This window comes from Erinaceus europaeus, chromosome X (genome assembly GCF_950295315.1).
Source record: "Erinaceus europaeus chromosome X, mEriEur2.1, whole genome shotgun sequence".
In the NCBI taxonomy this organism is placed as follows: Eukaryota; Metazoa; Chordata; class Mammalia; order Eulipotyphla; family Erinaceidae; genus Erinaceus; species Erinaceus europaeus.
In genome coordinates, this window is record NC_080185.1 from 2,156,389 (window position 1) to 2,175,511 (window position 19,123).

At 59.4% G+C, this 19,123-nt stretch overlaps 1 protein-coding gene across 6 annotated transcripts in view; it reads right to left on the bottom strand.

Annotated features, from left to right (window-relative positions):
• Nucleotides 1-2,730: 2,730 nt before the first annotated feature.
• Nucleotides 2,731-19,123, bottom strand: part of ATP2B3 (ATPase plasma membrane Ca2+ transporting 3) — a 43,276-nt gene continuing 26,883 nt past the window's right edge. For 2 of the 6 annotated variants that reach the window (XM_007534885.3, XM_060182540.1), the window contains exons 17-21: nt 18,908-19,121; nt 18,229-18,440; nt 17,791-17,898; nt 14,419-14,601; nt 2,732-3,488 (exon numbers count right to left, since the gene is read on the bottom strand). In XM_007534885.3, the coding sequence (XP_007534947.1) occupies nt 3,162-3,488; nt 14,419-14,601; nt 17,791-17,898; nt 18,229-18,440; nt 18,908-19,121 (1,044 nt within the window). In that variant the 3' untranslated portion in view covers nt 2,732-3,161. Of the gene's footprint in view, nt 3,489-10,736; nt 10,970-11,191; nt 11,308-14,418; nt 14,602-17,790; nt 17,899-18,228; nt 18,441-18,907; nt 19,122-19,123 lie in introns of those variants that run through there. The other 4 variants (XM_060182544.1, XM_007534888.3, XM_060182543.1 and 1 more) reach the window with 4 other exon arrangements.

The following is a 19,123-nucleotide window of genomic DNA, read 5'->3' on the forward strand; positions in this document are numbered from 1 at the left end:
GTCCCGACCCAGTCTCAGCCCCAGTCACAGCCCTAGTCCCAGCCCCAGGCCCCGGCCCAGTCCCAGCCCCAGCCCCAGGTCCAGGTCCAGGTCCAGCCCCAGCCTCAGCCGCAGCTCCAGCCCCAGGCCCAGCCCTGGAGTAGGGCTTGCTTCTCGCTCTGTCTCCTGTGAAAGAGATAAGGCACATGCTGCCACCAGACACTGCAGCTTTACTCTCGGGGGCTCTGGCTTGGAGGGGAAGTGTGTGAGCTGGTGGGGTCCCCCAATCTGGGTATGTGTCCCTCCCTCACAAAGTGAAGCCGGGGGCTCCAACTGACCCTCCCCCCTTTAGAGGAGTCTGATGCTGGCGAGCCAGAAACAGGAGTGGGTGCCAGGAAGCACGGATGCAGAATGCTGACGTGGCCTGAGGACACCCTCATGTGCTGCCCTGCCACCAGGTCTCCACAGGCAGGGGCAGAGGGGCAGGGGGCAGGTGACAGACCAGGGACTAGAGCTAGGGTGAAGTGTTCTGGATGGCTGGGGGACAGCTCTGTGGCATCGGATGAGGGGAGACGTAGCTCAGTGCAGAGCACCCCTTCACATCTGTGCCCCTGGAGGGATGGCCAGCCCTGCACACGCAGGGAGAAATGAGGACTTCTCTCACGTGTGGCAGTGTGGTGTTCCGCAAGCTTTGTCAGGGTGGGCCTGGGTCTCCCACTTCGGGAGAGAGTGCCAGCCCCGCCATGTGGAGAGCTTGCTGTTCCGCCCACAGGGCCCTGCCTCCCTGCCCTGTGAGAGCTCAGCAGGTAAGAAAGCACACAAGCACACACACCGACTGCCCAGGCTGGCCATCCCTCCTCCTTCTTCTTCTTCTTCTTCTTCTTTTTTTTTTTCTTCCACACACAGAAATTTTGGTCTAGTCTTTAAATCAGGAAATTCAACTACAAACTGTAAAGTATGATGCATCTGCGGTTGTCCTCAGGAGGAGAGCTTTTGCTCATCTCTATAACAGGCAGATAAAAATGTGAAACATAATGAGTAACTGAACACAGTTGACCAAGCCATTCCAGATAATAGGATGCTGTAGAGAAGGGCCTCAGTCTGAAGGCTGGACAGGACCCAGGCGGCCCCCGAGTGCCCGGCGCCGTGCCCCCACCCTGTGCCTGCAGACAGGCGGTCTAAGGACTGACGCTTGACGTGGACTGGGGCGACGGTGCACAGCAGTGGTGAGGGTGGGAGCTCCGCCACAGAGGGGCGGTGGAGCCGCTCTTGGGGTCATGCGTCCTGTCTGCGAACGGAGACCCTCAACAACAGGAGCTGCCCTTCGTGGTGTTGTTTAAACAAGGACAGGAGGGGTTGCTTCACAAAGGGGTAACATTCTCAATGTGCCCTTTGCAAGAAAGGGATGGCTTGAAGATTTCTCTAGCTGGCATTGGTGGTGGGGTTTTCTTGTCTAACCGAAATTCCTTGGCCCGAGATGACACGGCGCTGGGACTCGTGGGGTGGGGTAGGGGACTTACTGGTGAATTCGGTGGACTCGAGTCAAGCCCGGGGCAGGTGCAGAATGTATGCTCTGCACTGACCCACGTCCCCTCCCCGGAACCTTGCTGTGTCCACTTGGACCGTCAGCTCTCAGTGGTGGCCCCATGACTCAGGCCCAGGCCCCAGTGACAAGCACCGGTACAAGTTGTGGTGTCACTCTAACTGCCTCCTGGCACCTTGTGCAGAGATAGATAGCCTCAAAAGGTCAGAGACCCTGAGGCAGTCCTTGCGCGGCCTTCCGTCCAGAAGGGACTGGCCCCCTCAGCTGCCTCAAGGAGCAGCAGAAATTGGGGCTCTCTCTCCCCTGCACTTGCCCTGCACTGCACTCTGTGGTGTTATTCTTGGGGGGGGGGGCACACTGCAAGGACAGGCTCCTGAGGGAACTGCTGGGGGTCCTGCCTGAAGTGGGGAGCTCAGGCAGAACAAGGGGAGGCAGGCATCTCTAGGCCTCTGGGCCCTCTGGGAAGTAAGACTGCAGCCAGGGCCCATCACTTGAGGTGTTGGCCTGCCCTCTGCGGCCTGCATGGGTCAGACCTGGCCTTGCCTGAGGAAGAGCGCCTCAGCATGTGACCTAGCTCCCAGCCCCTCAGCACCCAGTCGGCAGAGGCAGCAGTAGCTTTGCCAGCCCCTCCCTGTGGCTTCGTGACTGCTCCTGGTACTCTCCCGTCCCTGGCTGTCCTGGGGCTGCTCCCAGCATTCGGGACACTCTGGGACAGCTATGGCTGGGGACAGAGAAAGCCAGAATTCAGGGCTTGGAACTGAAAGCAAAGGAAACTGAAGACAAAATACCCCCTTCCAAGCCTACTGGAGGGGGCCATTCTAACTGACTTTGGTATTTTCCTTTTCAATAAAAAGTGCCATCGACAGTTTTTCTGTCCTCTGGTGGTGGTGGGCTCTGAGTGCAGACTTCCCGGCTGCTTCATGGCTGTCTCATGGCTGGTGCCTCTGGCCCTCCTCCCTTCCAGCTCCTAGGAGTCTCCAAGGCGGGTTCCCTGGAGCTGGCTAGGCAGGGTCCTCAGAGCAGGGGCTGGGGATGGAAACAGTGACCCCAAAGATATGCTCACAGTCTAGTTCCCTGAAAAAAGATGTGCCACGAGAAAGGATGCAGATTCCAAGTGGAGACGCCGATGCGAGGTCAGGAGGGTCATGCCGGTAGATAATAGTTCCTATTTCTGCCAGGACGTGCTGCTGGGCTCTGCGCACACGCACACACACACAGATGGTAGGGATGCTTGGCGGTGCAGTACGGGGGGGGGGGGGGAGTGAGGGGCAGGGGGGAGGGGGGATTCCAGGGCGGAGGCATCCTTCCCGCCCTGCGAAGAAGCAGCACTCACCCAGCTGCATCTGCGTGGGTCTGTTCGTCTGCTTGCTCTGGAGGGGCCGCAGCCAAGGCCCTAGCAGGCCTGCACCAGTCTCTGGCCCACCATGGCCCAAGGGGCGGCTGTTGGTGGGAGAGTCATGTTCAATTTAAAAAACTTCAGTAGAAAAGGGGGCGCAGCCCTTCTCGCTCCCGGCCTCTCCTTCCTTGTGTCCCACTGTTAGAAGCCTGCAATGGGGGCTCCTTGCACGCGGCCACAGGGAGTGCTGGGAGCGGCCGCGCCTCCCAAAGGCCGGTGTGGAGTGGGCTGGCTGGCGGCGACTCAGAGGGACGTTTCCACGCTGTGCAGCGGGCTGCTGGGCCTGGAGGACAGCGCCAGTGACGTGGCCGACCTGGTGCCCCGCGTGCTCAGGTAGACACCGCTGTCCACGGCGATGGCATTGTTGTTCTGGTTGGGAGGCGGGGGTGGGGGGGCACTCAGGCGCTCCTCATTCTCCTCCACGTCCGTGTCATCGATGAGCGGGATGTTGTGGGTGTAGTCGTTGATCAGAAACTCGGGCGTTGCCATGAAGTTGTGAATGGAGGTCTTGGATTCCGGTTTCTCCAGGCCTTCGTAGAGCGAGCTACGGAATGCTTTCACCACCCGGATCTGGAGCAGGGTAGGGCAGGGCAGGGGTGTTGGGGAGGGTGGACGGGAAGGAACAAAGCAGGAGAAAGGAGGGAAGGGAGGAGAAGCCAGAGGAGAGGAAGGAGAGGATCAGTGCCCAGTGGAGGGAGCAGGGCGCTGCGCCTGGCTGTGGGAAGGTCTCAGCGCCTCCTGGGTGCCTGCGCTCATCTCTGCTCGGCAGAGGGAGGCCGGAACTACAGGAGCTGCTGCCTAGGTGCCAGGCCCAGGAGTCGCAGGACTCGGCTCAGAAGGGACACCACTGGAGAGGCACTTGGGACTGCTTGTCTCCAGAGAGCCCCCAGTCTTCAGTCCCTGCCGGCCCCTCTCCCTGGCTTCCTGGGGACCTCTCCACTGTCCTCCTGCCCTCTTAGGCCCAGGCAGCCCCAGCATGTCCAGACCCATCAGCCATCAGTGTCCCTGTCCCAGCCTAGTGACCATGTCTGCATCTCCACCTCACTCGACCCTTAGGGCCTCGCCACGCAGCCCCCCGCCCCCCACAACTTTTGGGAACCTCTGACCCCCCTGCCATGGCCCCCAGAGTCTTCCTCCCTCTGGCTGCTCTGGCCCAGTCACATTCATCCCATGGCGTCCCCAATCCCCGCCCCCTTCTCTCTGCCCTCCCCTGGAGTGGACCTGCTGTGACCAGGGAGCATGGTCTGTCCTCTGAGCTCCAGGCCCCAGAGTCCATCTGACCCCACCTGGAGACCCCCAGGCTGTGTGACCTGTTGTGCTGGCCCCCAGTAATGGCTGTTCCTGCCTCTCTCCAGCCCTGGCTGCATGCAGTGGATGGATGCTTAGTGTCCCTAAAGTCCCTCTGTCTTGGCGTCACCTGCCACCAGTGGCCCTTGCAATCTAGTACGACTGCCTTCCCACCTTCCTCCTGCTTGTTACTCTCCAAGCAAGTAACTTGCACTCCCTGCTTTGTCCCCTGGCTGTCCCCAGTCCCCAATCCCCACTCCCCACCATACCCTTCTCCAGTCCTGCAGTGCCCTCTGACCCCACCCCTCCCAAGACCCCATGAGTCTTCTGGCCTTTGGCTGCCTCGCTCACCCTGGCTTGGACTTGGACTTGTCTCACGGAACTTATAAGTCACCAAGCAGCTGCCTCTCTCTGCTCCCTGCTTAGCCCTGAGCCTGGGCTTCCTCTTGCTTCTAGAAGGCAGGCTGCTGATGGATATACCCCAGCATACTGGGTCACAACAAGCGGGAAAGCCAGCACGGCTGCCCTCCCCACGGCTCTCCTGATACCAGTGGGAGGGCACACCTGAGCTCACTCGCTAGGGTTTGGCTGTTTTATGTCAGACAAGATGTGGGCAAACTGAGGCCAGGGCTCACTCTGGCCCCCGACTGTTGTTGTCAATAAAGCTTTATCTGCATGCACACTCGTGGCCTCTGCACTGTCATGGCTGCCGTCAAGTTCAGGAGCACAGCTGCACACTAAAGAGGAGTAGCTCTTGGCTCTTGGGGAGACGTGCTGCCCCCTGCTGTAGACCGGGAGTCAAGCAGCTGGCAGTGAATGGCTTCCAGCCCCCTATGGCTCAACTTCCCAAGCGCAATCACAGAAGCGGAGAGCCACTGGGCATTTGTAATGAATGGAAGCCCAGCTTGCTTTTTGAAGCCAGTGTGGACGTCACCTCGTCATCTGGACAGGAGATGTGGGGGAGCCCAGGGGGCATCTGGCTCAAGTCACAGAGACGGGAGCTGCTACACTGGGTTGGAGCAGGGGCTGTACCTGTAACCTAGGTCCGAACGAGGGGACCTGGCCAGCCAGGTTGGAAGAGTGCCCTAAACACAGTGCTGTGACCTGTGCTCTCTCTCCTAAATGTCATGATGGTGTCTCTCCACTTCCCCTGCGACCACAGCACCTCCTGGGGCCCTGGAGGTCCTGACCCCTCCCACCTCCCTGCTTCACCCTCCCTGGGCTCCTGCCCACCTGGGTAGCATCTCTGGGGCTCTCTGTTCTGCCCTGTCTCACTGGCCACCCAGCCTAGTGCTGCCCTCCCCCGGATCCTAGACTGTTCCAGCAGGTGATCCTGATGCCTGCCGGTCAGGGTGTATGTGTGGGTGTTCATGGAGTGGACACCTAAGTCCACTTAACTGTGGGCTCTTTTCAAGATCCCAGAGGGATGTGAAAGCTGCCTGCTACCCCACCCCTCGCAACTGTCAGGCTTGTGGCCAGCTGACCAGAGACCCCGGAGACCATGTGGAGCTGGGGACTCCCAGGAAGCTCAGTGTCCCCCCCAGGTGGAGCCGACATGAGCCCACCGCATCTCCCCTCTGTCCCTCACAGCCTTGTACCACACCCTGGACTGCATCTCCTTCAGTCCCTCGTCTAGGATGCTCACCCCCTCTCCTCGGGGCCCTTTTCTGACCCACCCTGCTCTGGGGACCATCTTGGCTGGCTGTGCTCTCTGTGCTCCTCACGCTAGGGCCCCACCTCAGGCTCTTGCCTTCCTTTCTTCAGCGTGGATGGGTCTGACTGACGTTCCTCTCCCTATCCCCGCTCACCTCTGTCACCACGCCCGGAGCCCTGCCTTTCCAACACACCTGCCTGAGCTGTGGCCTGAGTATGAGGTCCGTGGGTGAGGTCCCTGCCCCTCCTGCAGTGTGGGCTGCCTTCAAATGCCACCAGGAACCCCAGCTTCATCCCATACCCCTGGCTCGGCCCTGCCTCTGCCCTTTGACCTGTTCTTAGTAGGCAGCCTGAGAGACCAGAGCACAACACCCGATAATGACAACCTCAGGCACTTGCCTGGTGCCCTCCTCTTGCTCTCCTCCGGCATCCTCCCTGCAGCTGTCTGGCTCCCTCCTCCCAAGCCTGCAGGGGCATTTCTACCCCTGGGCCTTTGTACTGCCTCTTTCCGGGGCTGGGAAGCCCCCACTGTTCCTACAGCACTATCCCTCAGTGTCACACTCTTGCTTCGAGTGACACACTTGGCATGCCCACCTCCTCTCCATTCAGCAAAGTGTAAGGCCCCAGAGGGGTCACGTGTGTCCCCAGACAGCCTGGCATCTAGTGCCCATGGTGGCTACTGTTCCCGCCCTAGTCTGCCCTGCCTGGACTCTGCCCCTGAGTGTTACTACTGCTCTGCCTCCCTCTTGTGCCAGGGGCTGACCTCTGCTCTGGGTGCCCCACAGGCTCAGGGGACACTGGCTGCTGAGGGACGGGACAAAGGGATCATCTGAAAGTGGACACACCCCACTTTTCTCTGGCCTTCCAGCGCCCAGGTCCACCAGGAAACCCTCCCACTCAGAGGAATGGAAGAAAGACGCAAAGCAAAGCAGAGAAGCGAAACTAAAGCAGAGGCTCCCTAGCAACAATGACAACACAGCAACAGCCACTGAGCCAGTCTCCCCAGCAGCGGACAAGCAGCCCTGGGCACGGTGACACACCTGTCTCCACTCCAGTGCTCAGAGCTCTGAAGCCTTTGCTCGACCCTGCCCTGTGTCTGCTGTGCCCCCACTGCTCTGGCACACTCCGCGGGCATGCCCATCTCAGTTCCAGTTGAGAACCTTCCTTGTGAGGAAGGGACCTGCCAGAGGCTTGGCAGCAGGCTTCCGCTTTCCAGCAATATCTGCTCCAGCGGTCAGGAGCACACGGACACCACTTACCCTGGGGAACACTTTGGGCTCCCAGGGTCCCATTGGTGTGGAGCTGAGTTCTGACCTTAGAATGATACAGTGGGGCCTGCGGCTGCGTGCTATGGGCCACTGTGATGTGCGGCAGCTGAGGCATGGGGCAGGCTCTCCTTGATTAACATGAAGTAGTGGGTGTGGAGAGCGCCCCCCCCCCCCCGACTGAACCCAGCAGCTCTGTGAACAACCCGCAGACTTTTTACCCTCATGTTTGTCCGTGTACGTGCCCAGCCTTCCAGGAGCTGGCTGGGGCTGGAGTTGACCCCCAGGGGGAGCCTGCTGCATGCCCTGCCTCTCTCCCTGGCCATGACCCCCTGCAGGACCTCGAGCAAGTGCCTGTGTTTCCTGGGCCCGGCGTCTGGCCCTGGCAGTGCCCATTGGAGGGGCCCTGCCCCAGCACTTTGTGAAGTGCCCACAGCTCTCCTCTTGCTGGGGTCGCAGTCACAGGAAGGCCCAGGCAGGGCAGATACTCTTTCTCATGTGAACGTAGTCGGTGCAGGGTTGGGTAGCTGAGAAGAAATGCCAAGACACTGTTCCCAGAAGGCTGTGTGGGGAGACTTGGCTGACAAATCCTTGAATTTACAGAGCACGAAGCAAACACCAGCAGATGCGCTCACTGTCACTGGGCACGGCCCCTTGTCCACTGCTGGCTTAGTCTCCTGCTCTAGACGGGCTCCCCTGCCTGGCTCTGCCAAGTTAGAAGGAGGGTCTTCTTCATGTTGCCAATGCCAATCAGGTCACAGCAGACCTGAACTCTGTTTTGAGGTGCTCTCAGAACTGAGTGGCACCCCGGGATCCTTCTGGTGACAGCTTAGTGCCAGGCAGCCCCTGTGGGTGGAGCCTCAGGACAGCATTGGTGTGGGCATCGAGCACCAGCTGTGTGCTGCTGTCAGTGCCCTGGGCCTGCAGTTCTCAGGAGACCTGGATGAAGGGCCCCCACTCTGGCCTGGCGTGTGGCCAGGGTGCTGAGTTCCTCACAGCTTCAGTGTATGTGTCTGGGCAGGAATGGGGGCCAGGAGCTTGCCCCCTCTTTGGTCCCAAAAGATTGAAAATGGTGACTGAAGCTTCTCTTTCCTGAGCCACGTGGGTGGTGCAGCCATGCCTGAGATCCTGGGAGGCGTCTGGTGGGTGTGGGACCCCTGCCAAGGATGATTCGGCCACAGTGGGGGCAGGCAGTAGGCCGGGTGGGGAGGAGTTGGAGGTCATGAGTGGGGCTCCTGGCCCAGAAGAAGCAGTGGTGCGTACATGTGACAGGCCCACAGGACTGGTGTGAACCGGGATCGTGGAGCCACGGCTGGCTGGTCACCCCCTGCGCGGCGCCTGTCTCCCTGCTCCTCCGAAGACACTCCCGGCCACTCGTGCATAATTGTTATTGCTTGTGCGTGCCTGGGCAGTGGCCTCATGGTGCTGGCCCTCAGGCTCCTCATACGTGCTTGCCCTGGCCTTCTGCCTGGAGAGCCTGAGCCTCTCAGGGGGCTGGCAGGGGACAAATGATACTCTTCTGGGAGGCATACTGGCTGTGTGGGCACAGGCACCCCCGGCTCACACTGGAGGGGTTTCCTTAGGAAACCCCATGCCCTGGGACCAGAGGCACAGTGCTGCCTCTCGCCAGGCCAGGTGCTCTGCCACGGCCCTGCCCTGGCAGACTCCCAGGAGTGGGAGGACCATGCCACACAGAGCCCCCCCCCCCCCCCGCCATACAGTGGAGCTGGTGGGCAGATATCTCCTTGGTCCTCCAAGCTCAGACTGTTTGCAGTTGCAGGCCCCTGCACATGGGGGGAGGGGGTGCTGGTAAAGGCTCTGGAAGCAGGTGTCCCCAGAGGCCACTGGCCGGACCTCTGCAGTGGGTCCTGGACAAAGTCTTTGAGATGGCCCTTTTGTGCAGACTGTGGAATCCATCACTCTGGTGCCAGTGCCCTGGCCACTGAGGTGGGACTTACTGCCCGCTATGGGGACCCTGGCAGCAGGAAGTGGCAAACAGATGGCCATAGAAGGAAGGAAGGAAGGAAGGGAGGGAGGAAGGAAGGAAGGGGATAGGAGTCCAGGAGGAGAACAGAAAGAGGCTGCCTCCAGGGAGGAAGCAGCAAGACCAGAGGGAGGCAAGAGGCCACAGCCTTCACGGGCAGCCTGGAGGGATGGACACTGTGGGCCACGTCACTGCCTTCTCCCCAGCGTACGGGTGGAAAGACAGACAGGAAGCAGAGAGAAATGGCAAAGGCACATGAAGGAAGCCAAGGGGAATGGGAACGGAAGCACCCTTCTTGCCCGGTGCCCTTCTTCCTTGAGTGTGGCTCTGAGGTGGGTGGTGACTGCGGCTGCCATGGGATGGACGACTATGATAGTGGGCATAGTGGTGGTGGTGGTGGAAGGGTGTGTGGCCCTCGGCTGTCCCTGGAGGCAACAAGGTGGCCAGCCCAAGGCTCCTCCTTAAAGGACAGAGTGGCTGGATCAAGAGGAGGGACGCCCCCACTGGGGACCTCTCACCGTTCCTAAAAAAAAAAAAAAAAAAAAAAAAAAACCAACAAAAACAACAAAAAGAAAAAAAAAACAAGAAAAATAAAAAACCAAGAGGGGAAAAAAAGACAAGACAAAAGAAAAAAAGGAAAGAGAAGAAGTCGAGCAAAAAGAAAAGGTCAGAGTCTGGTGGGAGGAAGCACGGCGGTCCGGCCCGGCTGGGGGAAGTGTGCTCTGGAAGGAAAGGAAAGAGGTGGCAGCGACCCTCCCTCTGCACGGCTCTGCGCTCACGCTCTAGGGTCACCGGTTGGGGTCTCTCGAGTCTGTTCTGAGAAGCAGGCAGCCCTGGTGGGAGCAGCGGCTCTCCATAGCCACTGCTGAAGCTTCTGCCCCTTCCCATGGGACCCCTCGGCAGCACCTGCTCTCTGGATGGGCGGCAGGGAGGCTGCCTCCTCCTGGAGGAAGGGGGCGGAGTGGGAGGTCATCAGGCTGAGACCTTCTGATCCCGGGGCCTGTTTAGAAAGAGTGAAGGTGCCTGGGGAACGAATGGACGGCTGTAGAGCACTGGCACCACGGCCACACACACACAGCCACTGAGCTGCTGGCAGCGCGCCCTGTGGATCCCCACCCCCGTGGGTCAGGACAGGGCGTCTGGAGCAGGCACTGCCTGGGCCGGCCCACTTGGGGACATGTGACAATGGCCTCCTAAACCCCCAGTAGGTCTGCTGCCTTTGGAAACCACTTCCAGGAATGTTCTGGAAGCTGCCACCGTAGTCCCCATAGGTAGGCTGGAGTCTTCTCCGGCAGGCAAAGGAGACCAATCAGGCACTGCCTCTCCCTCCCACCCTCCCCAAGGCACTCTGAGCCTGCGAGCCTCCCCCTTGCTGCCGACAGAACACCAACCAAGTTCATGAAGAACTGTGGGCAAATGCAGACAAGCTCGAGTCAAGAGACCAGTGAGAGAAGGAGCACTACGTGGAAACCAAAAACCGAACAAAGAAGGAACAACGCCCCTGTGGGGCCCTGGGCTCCGCACACTTCCTAAGAGACTGGCTTTGCAGACACCATCTGGGCAGGCACATGGCACGGGGCGATGGAGGGGACGCAAAAGGCGCGGTGAGCGGAGAATGCAAGACTGGAAGAAAGAGAAGGAAGACGCGGGGAGGCGCTTTCTCCCCCACAGATGCCATTTATGAGAGAAAAGGGAACTCAAGACTCACTCCCAGCGGCACTGGTGGGATTGGCAGCAGAGAGAATTACGTGAGTAGGGGTAGAAAGATTGGTTACGTCATGGAGCTGGCTGAGGACCGAAGACCGCCGACGCACAGCACCCTGAAATGAACCGCTTCTCTTGAAGGTACTCACTACCTCCATCTGTGGGAGAGAAAACGAGATAAAGGTTGGCTTGCGTGGCTGGCCTAGACCCGGCGCAGGGGTGGGGCTGGGAGAGGGCAGGGCCACCCTGGGAACGGGTGGGCACACCGAAGCCTCTGTGGCATCAGAGGCCCGGGCAGGTTAGCGGGGCACACAGCACACACTTTAAAGTCTGACTCCGCCATCCCCATGAGCTCAACGCAAGCCACTCTCAGTAAATACCCGCGACACTGCAGCACTGGTCAGTCTTTGTTCTTCCCCAACACACCTGAGGGACACGACAGGCTCCAGTTAGAGACCAGGCTCCTGGTGGCAGGTGTGTGGGCAGGGGAGCCTCCCTGTGTAAGGGGGCATCTGTGCTGTCACCCCTAGCCTGCCCTCTGGAGTCTGGGCCACCCTTCCGAGCCTCATCCAGGCATGGGGGACACCCTGTGAGGCACCTCAGAGAAAGGAGGGATCTGACAAGGTTGGGGGGAGCTTTGTCTAGCCGAGGGCTGGGGAGCCTTTTTTCTGCAGAGAGCCATTTGGTTATGTGTTACATCATTGGTGGGCCATACAAAATTGTCAACCAAGAAAGCAGTACTTGATGCTGTTATGAACCAAGCTTCCAGAGAACTTAAGACTGGCATGGCAGAACCTCCCCTGCCCCCCCCCCCCACTACTCAAGGGAGAATGCAGGTCTTGGGGAGGCGAGAGCTCAAGGGTGAAGTCCCTCGACGACTGGGCTTGGGGAGACCAGCCTGTTGGGAATGCCTACAGCTTGGGAGGAGGTGGCTGGGCTTCTAGAAAGTGCTGTACAGTTCTCTGGGTGACGTCAGCAGCAAAGCAAGTGTGTACTTCTGGAGTTGGGGCCGACTGTCTCCTGCCCTACACCCCTAGCGAGCCCCCACTGCCTGCAGTGCCTGGGGGCACCTGACACCAGGTTGGGGGTAGACTTCTAGGAAGGAAGCAGCTTGAGCAGTCAGACCTGCACCCCAACCGATGAAGATGGGTGGCCCATCAACCCTAGGCCACCACACACAGCCAGGACCACCCCCGACATGGCAGGACGCGACTGGAGAGCCTGCCTACATGGAGGAGACGTTGCTTGGGCCTCCCTGTGGAGGCTCTTATGAGGGACAGGAAACCCACCTTCTCCCCGACCTGGCCTCTCCCTCCGGGGGCTGCCCTGGTACATGATGTGGCACTTAAGACCCCCACCTTGCTCCCCACGTGGAGGCTGGGCCAGGAGGCTGGCTTCCCATGGGCTTGGAATGGGAAGTGAGGCAGACCTCAGAGCAGCCCTCACTCATCAGGGACTGGACGGCGCCCCGACAGCTGGACACTGAGTTAGTACTGGCTGCTGGTGACACAGGTGGCAGATTACGTAATGCCTTCGCCTAGCGACATCACAGGCTGAGCTGGCCTCTGCACTCTGGGGTAGGGATCTGGAGCTAGTGGCCAGGGACCACTTCTCCAGACCTAGGGTGTACACGGTGGGAGGTTATCTCCTGGGCTCCATTTCTTAAACGGTGAGCTCAAGTGGCCTCCTGGTCAGCACGCTAGAGAAGCTTTGTGAAGCTCGTGTGACAAAACCAAGATTCCAGGGAGGAAGGAGAGATGCTACGGGAGGACAGGCAACCCCTGCTCCCTGGGCTCTGTGTACACAGTGCATGCTTGAGCGCGCACACGCACTCACGCACACACTCACGCACACACGTACACGCATACATGCACGCACACCAGCATGCCTGTGGTAGGAACACAGCCTGTAGGACAGATGGGCAGGGCCTATGATGCCACGGCAAAGGGCGCTCATCCCCAGAACTCAGTCCCGCCACACCTCAGCCTTTCTTCCCATGCCGCACCCAGCTGGGTGCTGGGACCTGCTTCTGCATTGGGACCCCTGTTCACATGAGCACTGTGCATCGCAGGGCGCTGGGGTGAGGGCACTGGAAGCTGCAGTGGGGGCTGCAGAGCCCTGGGGTCTGGTGTCTGGAATGGAGGCACAATGGTCAGGGCTATAGGGGCTGTGCGGTACAGGGCATGTGTGGCTGGAAGGCCAAGGTGAGGAGCCTTAAGATGGAGGAAGGTATGGGTCTGGAGGAGCAGAGTGGAGAAGAGGCTGGAGAGTAAGTCGGAGGCTGGCAGCTGGCTGCCTGAGTTGACTCTGGGGTCTGGGTGGAGGCACGGATGGGGGGATTGTGGAGGGAGCCCTGTCCTGGCATGGTGAGTGTGGTCCCCAAGGCAGTCTTGGGTGTGGCCCATGGGAGATTCTTGGGGATGAGTCGGCAACAGCCTGTGTGAGACAAGGGCAGGCAGCTTCTGGTCACATCCTGTCTTCAGCAGGAGGGCCTGAGCAGACTGAGGGTGGAACCTAGGCCATGCCCCGTTTTAGGGGATGTGAAGAAGACTGGGGCATGGCTTGGGGACTCTGGCTCTCAGGACCAAGGGTCCTGGCTAGGAAGAGGAGAAGGAGGTGACTGACAGGCACACAGGCCTTCTGAAGGCTTCCAGAGGGAAGGGCTTAAGGACCAGGTCCTCAGGACCTGTGAGGGCCGGTCGGCAAAGGCTAAAGGAAGCACAAGCTCAGGTCAGAGGCAGGCCTCTGCCAGGCCCCACTAGCAAGGTGGCCTCACTCTGCCTTCCTGCCTTGCCTGGGCTTCTCTGCGGGTGAGGGCTGTGGCTGGTGGGGTGCCAGGCAAGCGAACAGGAGCAGACAGCCACATGCAGAGGGCAGTGAGCCGATGGCTAGAGCAGGGGCACAGGGCAAGAGCACGCCTCTCCTCCCTTAACCACTGGGGCTTAGAGGACAGGACGAGGAGTGACAGGACAGCACTCTGGTGAGGGGGCTGGCCTGAAGCATTAGGAACAGAGAAAGCACGAGGTGACTTTGCCGGCGGGGCCTCACGAAGCCTTGGAAAGTGCCCTTGGCTGAGTATAGGGAGGAGCGGGTGCTACCCGCAGCACTGGCTTTGCTGGGGGTGCCCTGATGTTTGCATGGACACAGAGCTCCTATGCAGAGGACATGCCGCAGGCCAGGTCCTCTGGATCCACGGTAGAGCTGGGGACAGTGAGCTCACCAAGGGCTATCTGGAGGAGGTCTTGTTCCCAGAGCACCACATCTTGTGACATGGGACAGTTCTCATGAAATATAGCATGGAGGGGTTGGGGAAGAGGAGAAAAACTGCGTGTGTGTGTGTGTGTGTGTGTGTGTGTGTGTGTGTGTGTATCAATGCCTGGCAGTAGGAGGGGAGTGGGTGGGCTGTGCCTCCAGGATAGTCACTGCCAGTCCTGTGCCCACTGCAGGGATCTGGGTTCTGCAGACCTATCAGTGCCATGGCACCACTGGGCATGGCACAGGGACACTGGCAGCTAGCCCTGGGATTTCCTTCTGCCTTACGCTCTGCCTTGTGCCACTGGCAGCCCCCCGGCAGACAGGATGACAGCCAAGTTCGGTGGCAGCTTACCTGCGTCTGGATCCGGTTGAGGCCCCGGAACCAGAGGATCTGGCCTCTGCGGAGCTCACGTTCGGCGTGGTCGATCTCTTCCTCCCCCTCGGCCAGCTCCTCGTCAGTCATCTCGTCCTTCCCTGGCCCATGGCCTGCTTCCTTCAGGCACTTGAGCTGGCTGGTGGGGATGGTGGCAATGACCTGTAGCCAGAGGTGAGGGACAGCAGGCAGAGGTGGTATCAGAGCAGGGCTGCTTCCTGGTGTGGAGCTCTGGGAAGGGACCCGGCCTCTCAACATTGCTGAGACACAGGTCCTGGCTGCCATGTGTGTCCCAGCTCCTAGGAGTCCCTTCCACTTTCTGCCTGCTGCCACCCCCTGTGTAGAGGGCACACAGACCTCTTAACTCTGAAGCCCAGAACTTTCTGTTTCAGGGGGCTGAGGAGTGTCCTGGCAAGTGACAGTGACACAGTAGGAGCCCAGGTGGCCAGGGCCATCTCTCTGCACGATGCACCTTATGGCCCCCCTCGGCCCCTCCACAGAGCCTGCCTGATGAGTGCTTTGCCTCACGAGACCGCGGGGCAGTTACTAAAGCACCATGATTCCTGGGGCTCTCATTCCCATCACCAGAGCCAGAGTCTGAGTCAGCACGGAGCCCACGAGAGTTAGTTCTCTGGGCCTGCAGAAGTGGTCACTAGCTCATGCCCCTAGGCAGTGGCAGCAGTGCTGGAGAAGGAATCTGGCAGCAGTGCACATGTGGCTGCTGGAATAATCACACTGGTGTCACTCTGCCGGTGGGGGACGCCTGGAGCTGTGGAGTGCTGGTTCCTGGCCCCTGGCCTCCCTGTGCCCTGTCCCTTGCAGATTCCACCCTCTGTGCCTTTGCTGCCATCAACTGCCACTATGGGTAGAGAAATTTTCAGAAAGTTCTGGAAGCTTTTCTAGGAAATACGTGGTCCCGAGCAAGCCCCATGGGGACTCCGTCTTGTGTGGGCTCCCCCAGGAACCCGGTGAGCTCACTTCTGGAGCACCCCATTGAGCATGTCCTGCGGCGGTTTCCCAGCTTCACATGCAAGGTCTCAGCTATGCTGTGCTGTGGTCTGCGAGTGCACAATCGCGTCCTGTCTCCAAAGTCTGTGTAAGCACCTTCCTGACAGCTTTCTTAGTGCTCAGACAAGCTCATCACTTGTAAGGCTCCAGTTACACTGTCCCTGTTATACTGCTGGTGAGAATGCAAATGGGGGCCGCTCCTTTGGAAGACTGTATGGAGTCTTTAAACAAATGAAAGTGGAATGACCTTATGACCCGGCCATCCCACTCTGAGGCATTTATCTAAAGGACATGCAGGCACTAATCTGAAGGGCCACATGTATCCCTGTGTCCACAGCTGCATGAGACACAACAGCCAAAGGGTGGAAGCAGCCTAAGTGCCCATCCACAGATGACTGGCTAGAGAAATTTGGGGGGTGTCTTATACTTTTGTAAATCAATATTAAATCACTCAAAAATTATTTTTGAAAAAGAGAGAGAAAAAAATAAAAGAAGTTACAGGGCATATGACTCCATGGACTACTCTGGAAGCAAAAGCCAGTACTGTGTCCTTTGGGACAAAATGGATGGAACGGGAGGTGATGAGACTTAGTGAAATAGCAGGTGAAATCAACCGCCAGATGGTTTTGCTCGTATGAGGGATCCAGGGGACTGAAAGACAAGAACTTGCAAGAAAAGTAATATTAAACAAACAAAAAGAAACAGAAGTAAACAAACTGAGAACTCTGGCGGTTTCTTTGGGAGGTGGGAGGGCGGGGATCAGAACTCTGCTGGTGGATGTGGTGTGGAACTAGGCTCGTGTCATCTGACAACAGCGTAAACCACTGTTCACCATAAATAGAAAATGGCGGGAAAAAGACCTTGGTGAGTCCTGACCTTTTCTTTTTACCTTTGCAATAAAGTGCTACCTGATGACCTAGTGTCTACCGGCTCTGCCTCATGCCCCAGATGGGGTCCATAGTTGTCACTCCCAGCTCAGGGGAGAGGCTGAGCCCCAGTGCCAAGACTGGGGGCAGTGCTGGGGTGACGTGCTCTGCTATGGCCCCCAGAAGCCCATCCACGCATATGCACTTCTGAAGGCAGGCCCAGGGAAGACCTGTGCTGGCTGTTCACTGTGTGCAGGAGCCTGGGGCCATGTGTGCATCTGGAGAGGTGGGATGGGGACCAGGGGACAGAGAACAGGAGCGACTAGCTGGCTGCTGCCAGGGATGGCAGGAGAAAGCAGTTGAAGGACATGCAGAGGCCATGCTGAGGCCCTAGCGGTGGGAGCTTCCAAAAGACTCTCTTCCAGCTGGGGTGCAGCAAGCAGTGGGCCTCACAGCCAAGCTGGCAGGTGTGCAGGGCTGGGGCAGAAGAGCGCCTACAGGGTCCTGCCTAGACCCCTGAGTTGCTTGAAGGAGCTTGGTACCAAGCAAATCAGGACGGTAGCTTTTGGGGTCTGAAGGGTCCTCCAGACAGAGGTACCAAACAGAGGTGCCTGCACTGTTCCTTCCACTGGACACCAAGGAACCTCAGGCTGTGGATAGCCCAGGGGTGCCATGGGATGGCAGGGGTGAAGGGGTGGAGGTGAGAAGGAGCGACTGGGAAGCCCAGCCTTGAGGACATGATGGCTTGCTCTCTGCCAGCTGTAAGCATACACCCAGGAGGCAGCTATCCACAAGGCAGGATGGCCTTCACTGGGCCCCACTGCTGGCTCCCCAACTCAGCCCTCCAGCCTCCATACGGGCTGTTACAGCAAGCACCTGCCTGGGGGTGTGCACTGTGCCATGATGCCAAGCTGACAGGTACAGGGCGAAGTGGGTGCTGGACTCAGCCTCCTACGGCAATGTTCCAGAAGTCCAGAGCAATGCTTTCACAGCATTCTGGTGTGTCATGGCGTAAGAACGGCACTCCTGTGCGCCAAACCACTCTGGAGCCAGGACGGCCTTCAGGCAGGCACTAGGGCTATGAACTACCCTCTACGTGTGGCTTTAGCTGTGCCCTCGGCTTGAGGAGCAAGATCCTCACTTCCCACCAGCCCCACACTGCTCCTCAGCCTTCCCTTGGCCCCTGTGCTATTCAACCAGTCTTACGTATGTGCGGGGTTTTCACACTCCACGGCTCTAAGGGATGAGTTTGGGCTGCCAACATGGAGAAGGGGTGCTGGGCACCCTTGCCCTGTGATGTCCCAGCCCGGGTCCTTTGCCTTTTCTCTGCTGACACGGTCATCTGCAGCCTTGCACCTGCACCTGGACCCCAGGCCCCAGGCCTCCACTTGCCTGAATGTGCTGTGTGCTCTGGGGGGGTGGGGGTGCAGGGCAAGCTTTGGGCAGGGTGAGGGCGGGGAAGTGATGAGGCACTCACCTGTCCCCAGACCAGCTCCCCGACACCAACAAACAGGCACCAGAGCCACTGCTCGGCAGACAGGGGTGAGCAGCTGAAGGGCTTGCCGCCAAACTGGACGATGACAATCTACAGAGCAGGGCCAGGCACGTGGCTCCACAGCGGCAGGTACCATCCCTGGGACCATGCCTCCAGCCTCGGCTATCCTGAGGAGCACAGCCCTCCCCCCACCAGGCATCTCCAGAGAAGTGCTGGTGTGATAGTGGCCTCACATGGGGGACACAAAGGCTAGGCATGGGGTCTGTGAAAAGGCCTGTTCTCAGGGAGTCCTCAAGGGGCCCCCACAGTGTGCTCTGGAAGTGCTGGGGGCAGGACTTTGAGAGACAAGCGGGAGGCCTGGGCGGGGGTGGGGTGGGTGGGTGGGGGTTCAGGAAGGCGGGTCCCAGGGACAGAGCGCACCTGGATGGCGAAGGTGCCCAGCACGATGGAGCAGAAGATGGGGTTGCTGAGGACGCCGTGGAAGACGTTGCGCTCGCCGTGGATCTTGCGGGCGTTGATCTCGTTGAAGAGCTGCATGAGCACGAAGGTGTTGAAGATGATGGTGTAGTGCTCTGACGGCGGCGAGTGCAGCGGCGCGTTCCGGCCGCTGTCGATGTCGAAAAACAGCTCCCCTGGAAGTGAGGGGTGTGTGAGGGCGCTTGGCCCTGAACTCAAGGCCAAGGCCACCAGGCCCGGCTGTCACCCCAGTCCTGAGAACAGGGAGAGAAGAAGTGAAGATGGAAAGTTCTGGCACCTCTTGCCTCAGACCCATGGGGCTTGGCCTCTGTCCCTGGGTCAGGCTTCGGGCGGAAAGCCAGGTGGCACGGCTTCCACTCCCCATCCCAGAGGACCCCCACATGGTGGTGCTGAACCCCCACCACCTCCTGCCCATTGCAACTGTGTCCTTCCCGGGAGCATGTGCCAGAAGCTGTTCACCTTAGTGACAGTCACTGTGTCTTGGGCCACCACAGTCAAGAGCACCCTGACACGAGAGCGCAGCCCACCATGGTCAGCCCAACCAATTACCCTTTCAAAACAAGCGGGGGGCTGCCAACAGCCCCACAGGACCAGCAGAGTCCTGTCCCAGGCAGGCGCCTACCGACAAAGAGCAGTGTGAAGATGATGGTGAGCTGGTACACGGCATGGCCCAGGATGTTCTTCATCATAGTGCGCGAGATGAGTGGTTTGTCCCGGCCGTACGGCTTCCGCAGCAGCAGAGACTCGGTGGGCGGCTCGGTCGCCAGAGCCAGCGAGGCGAACGTGTCCATGATCAAGTTCACCCACAGCATCTGCACGGCCTTGAGAGGCGAGTCCT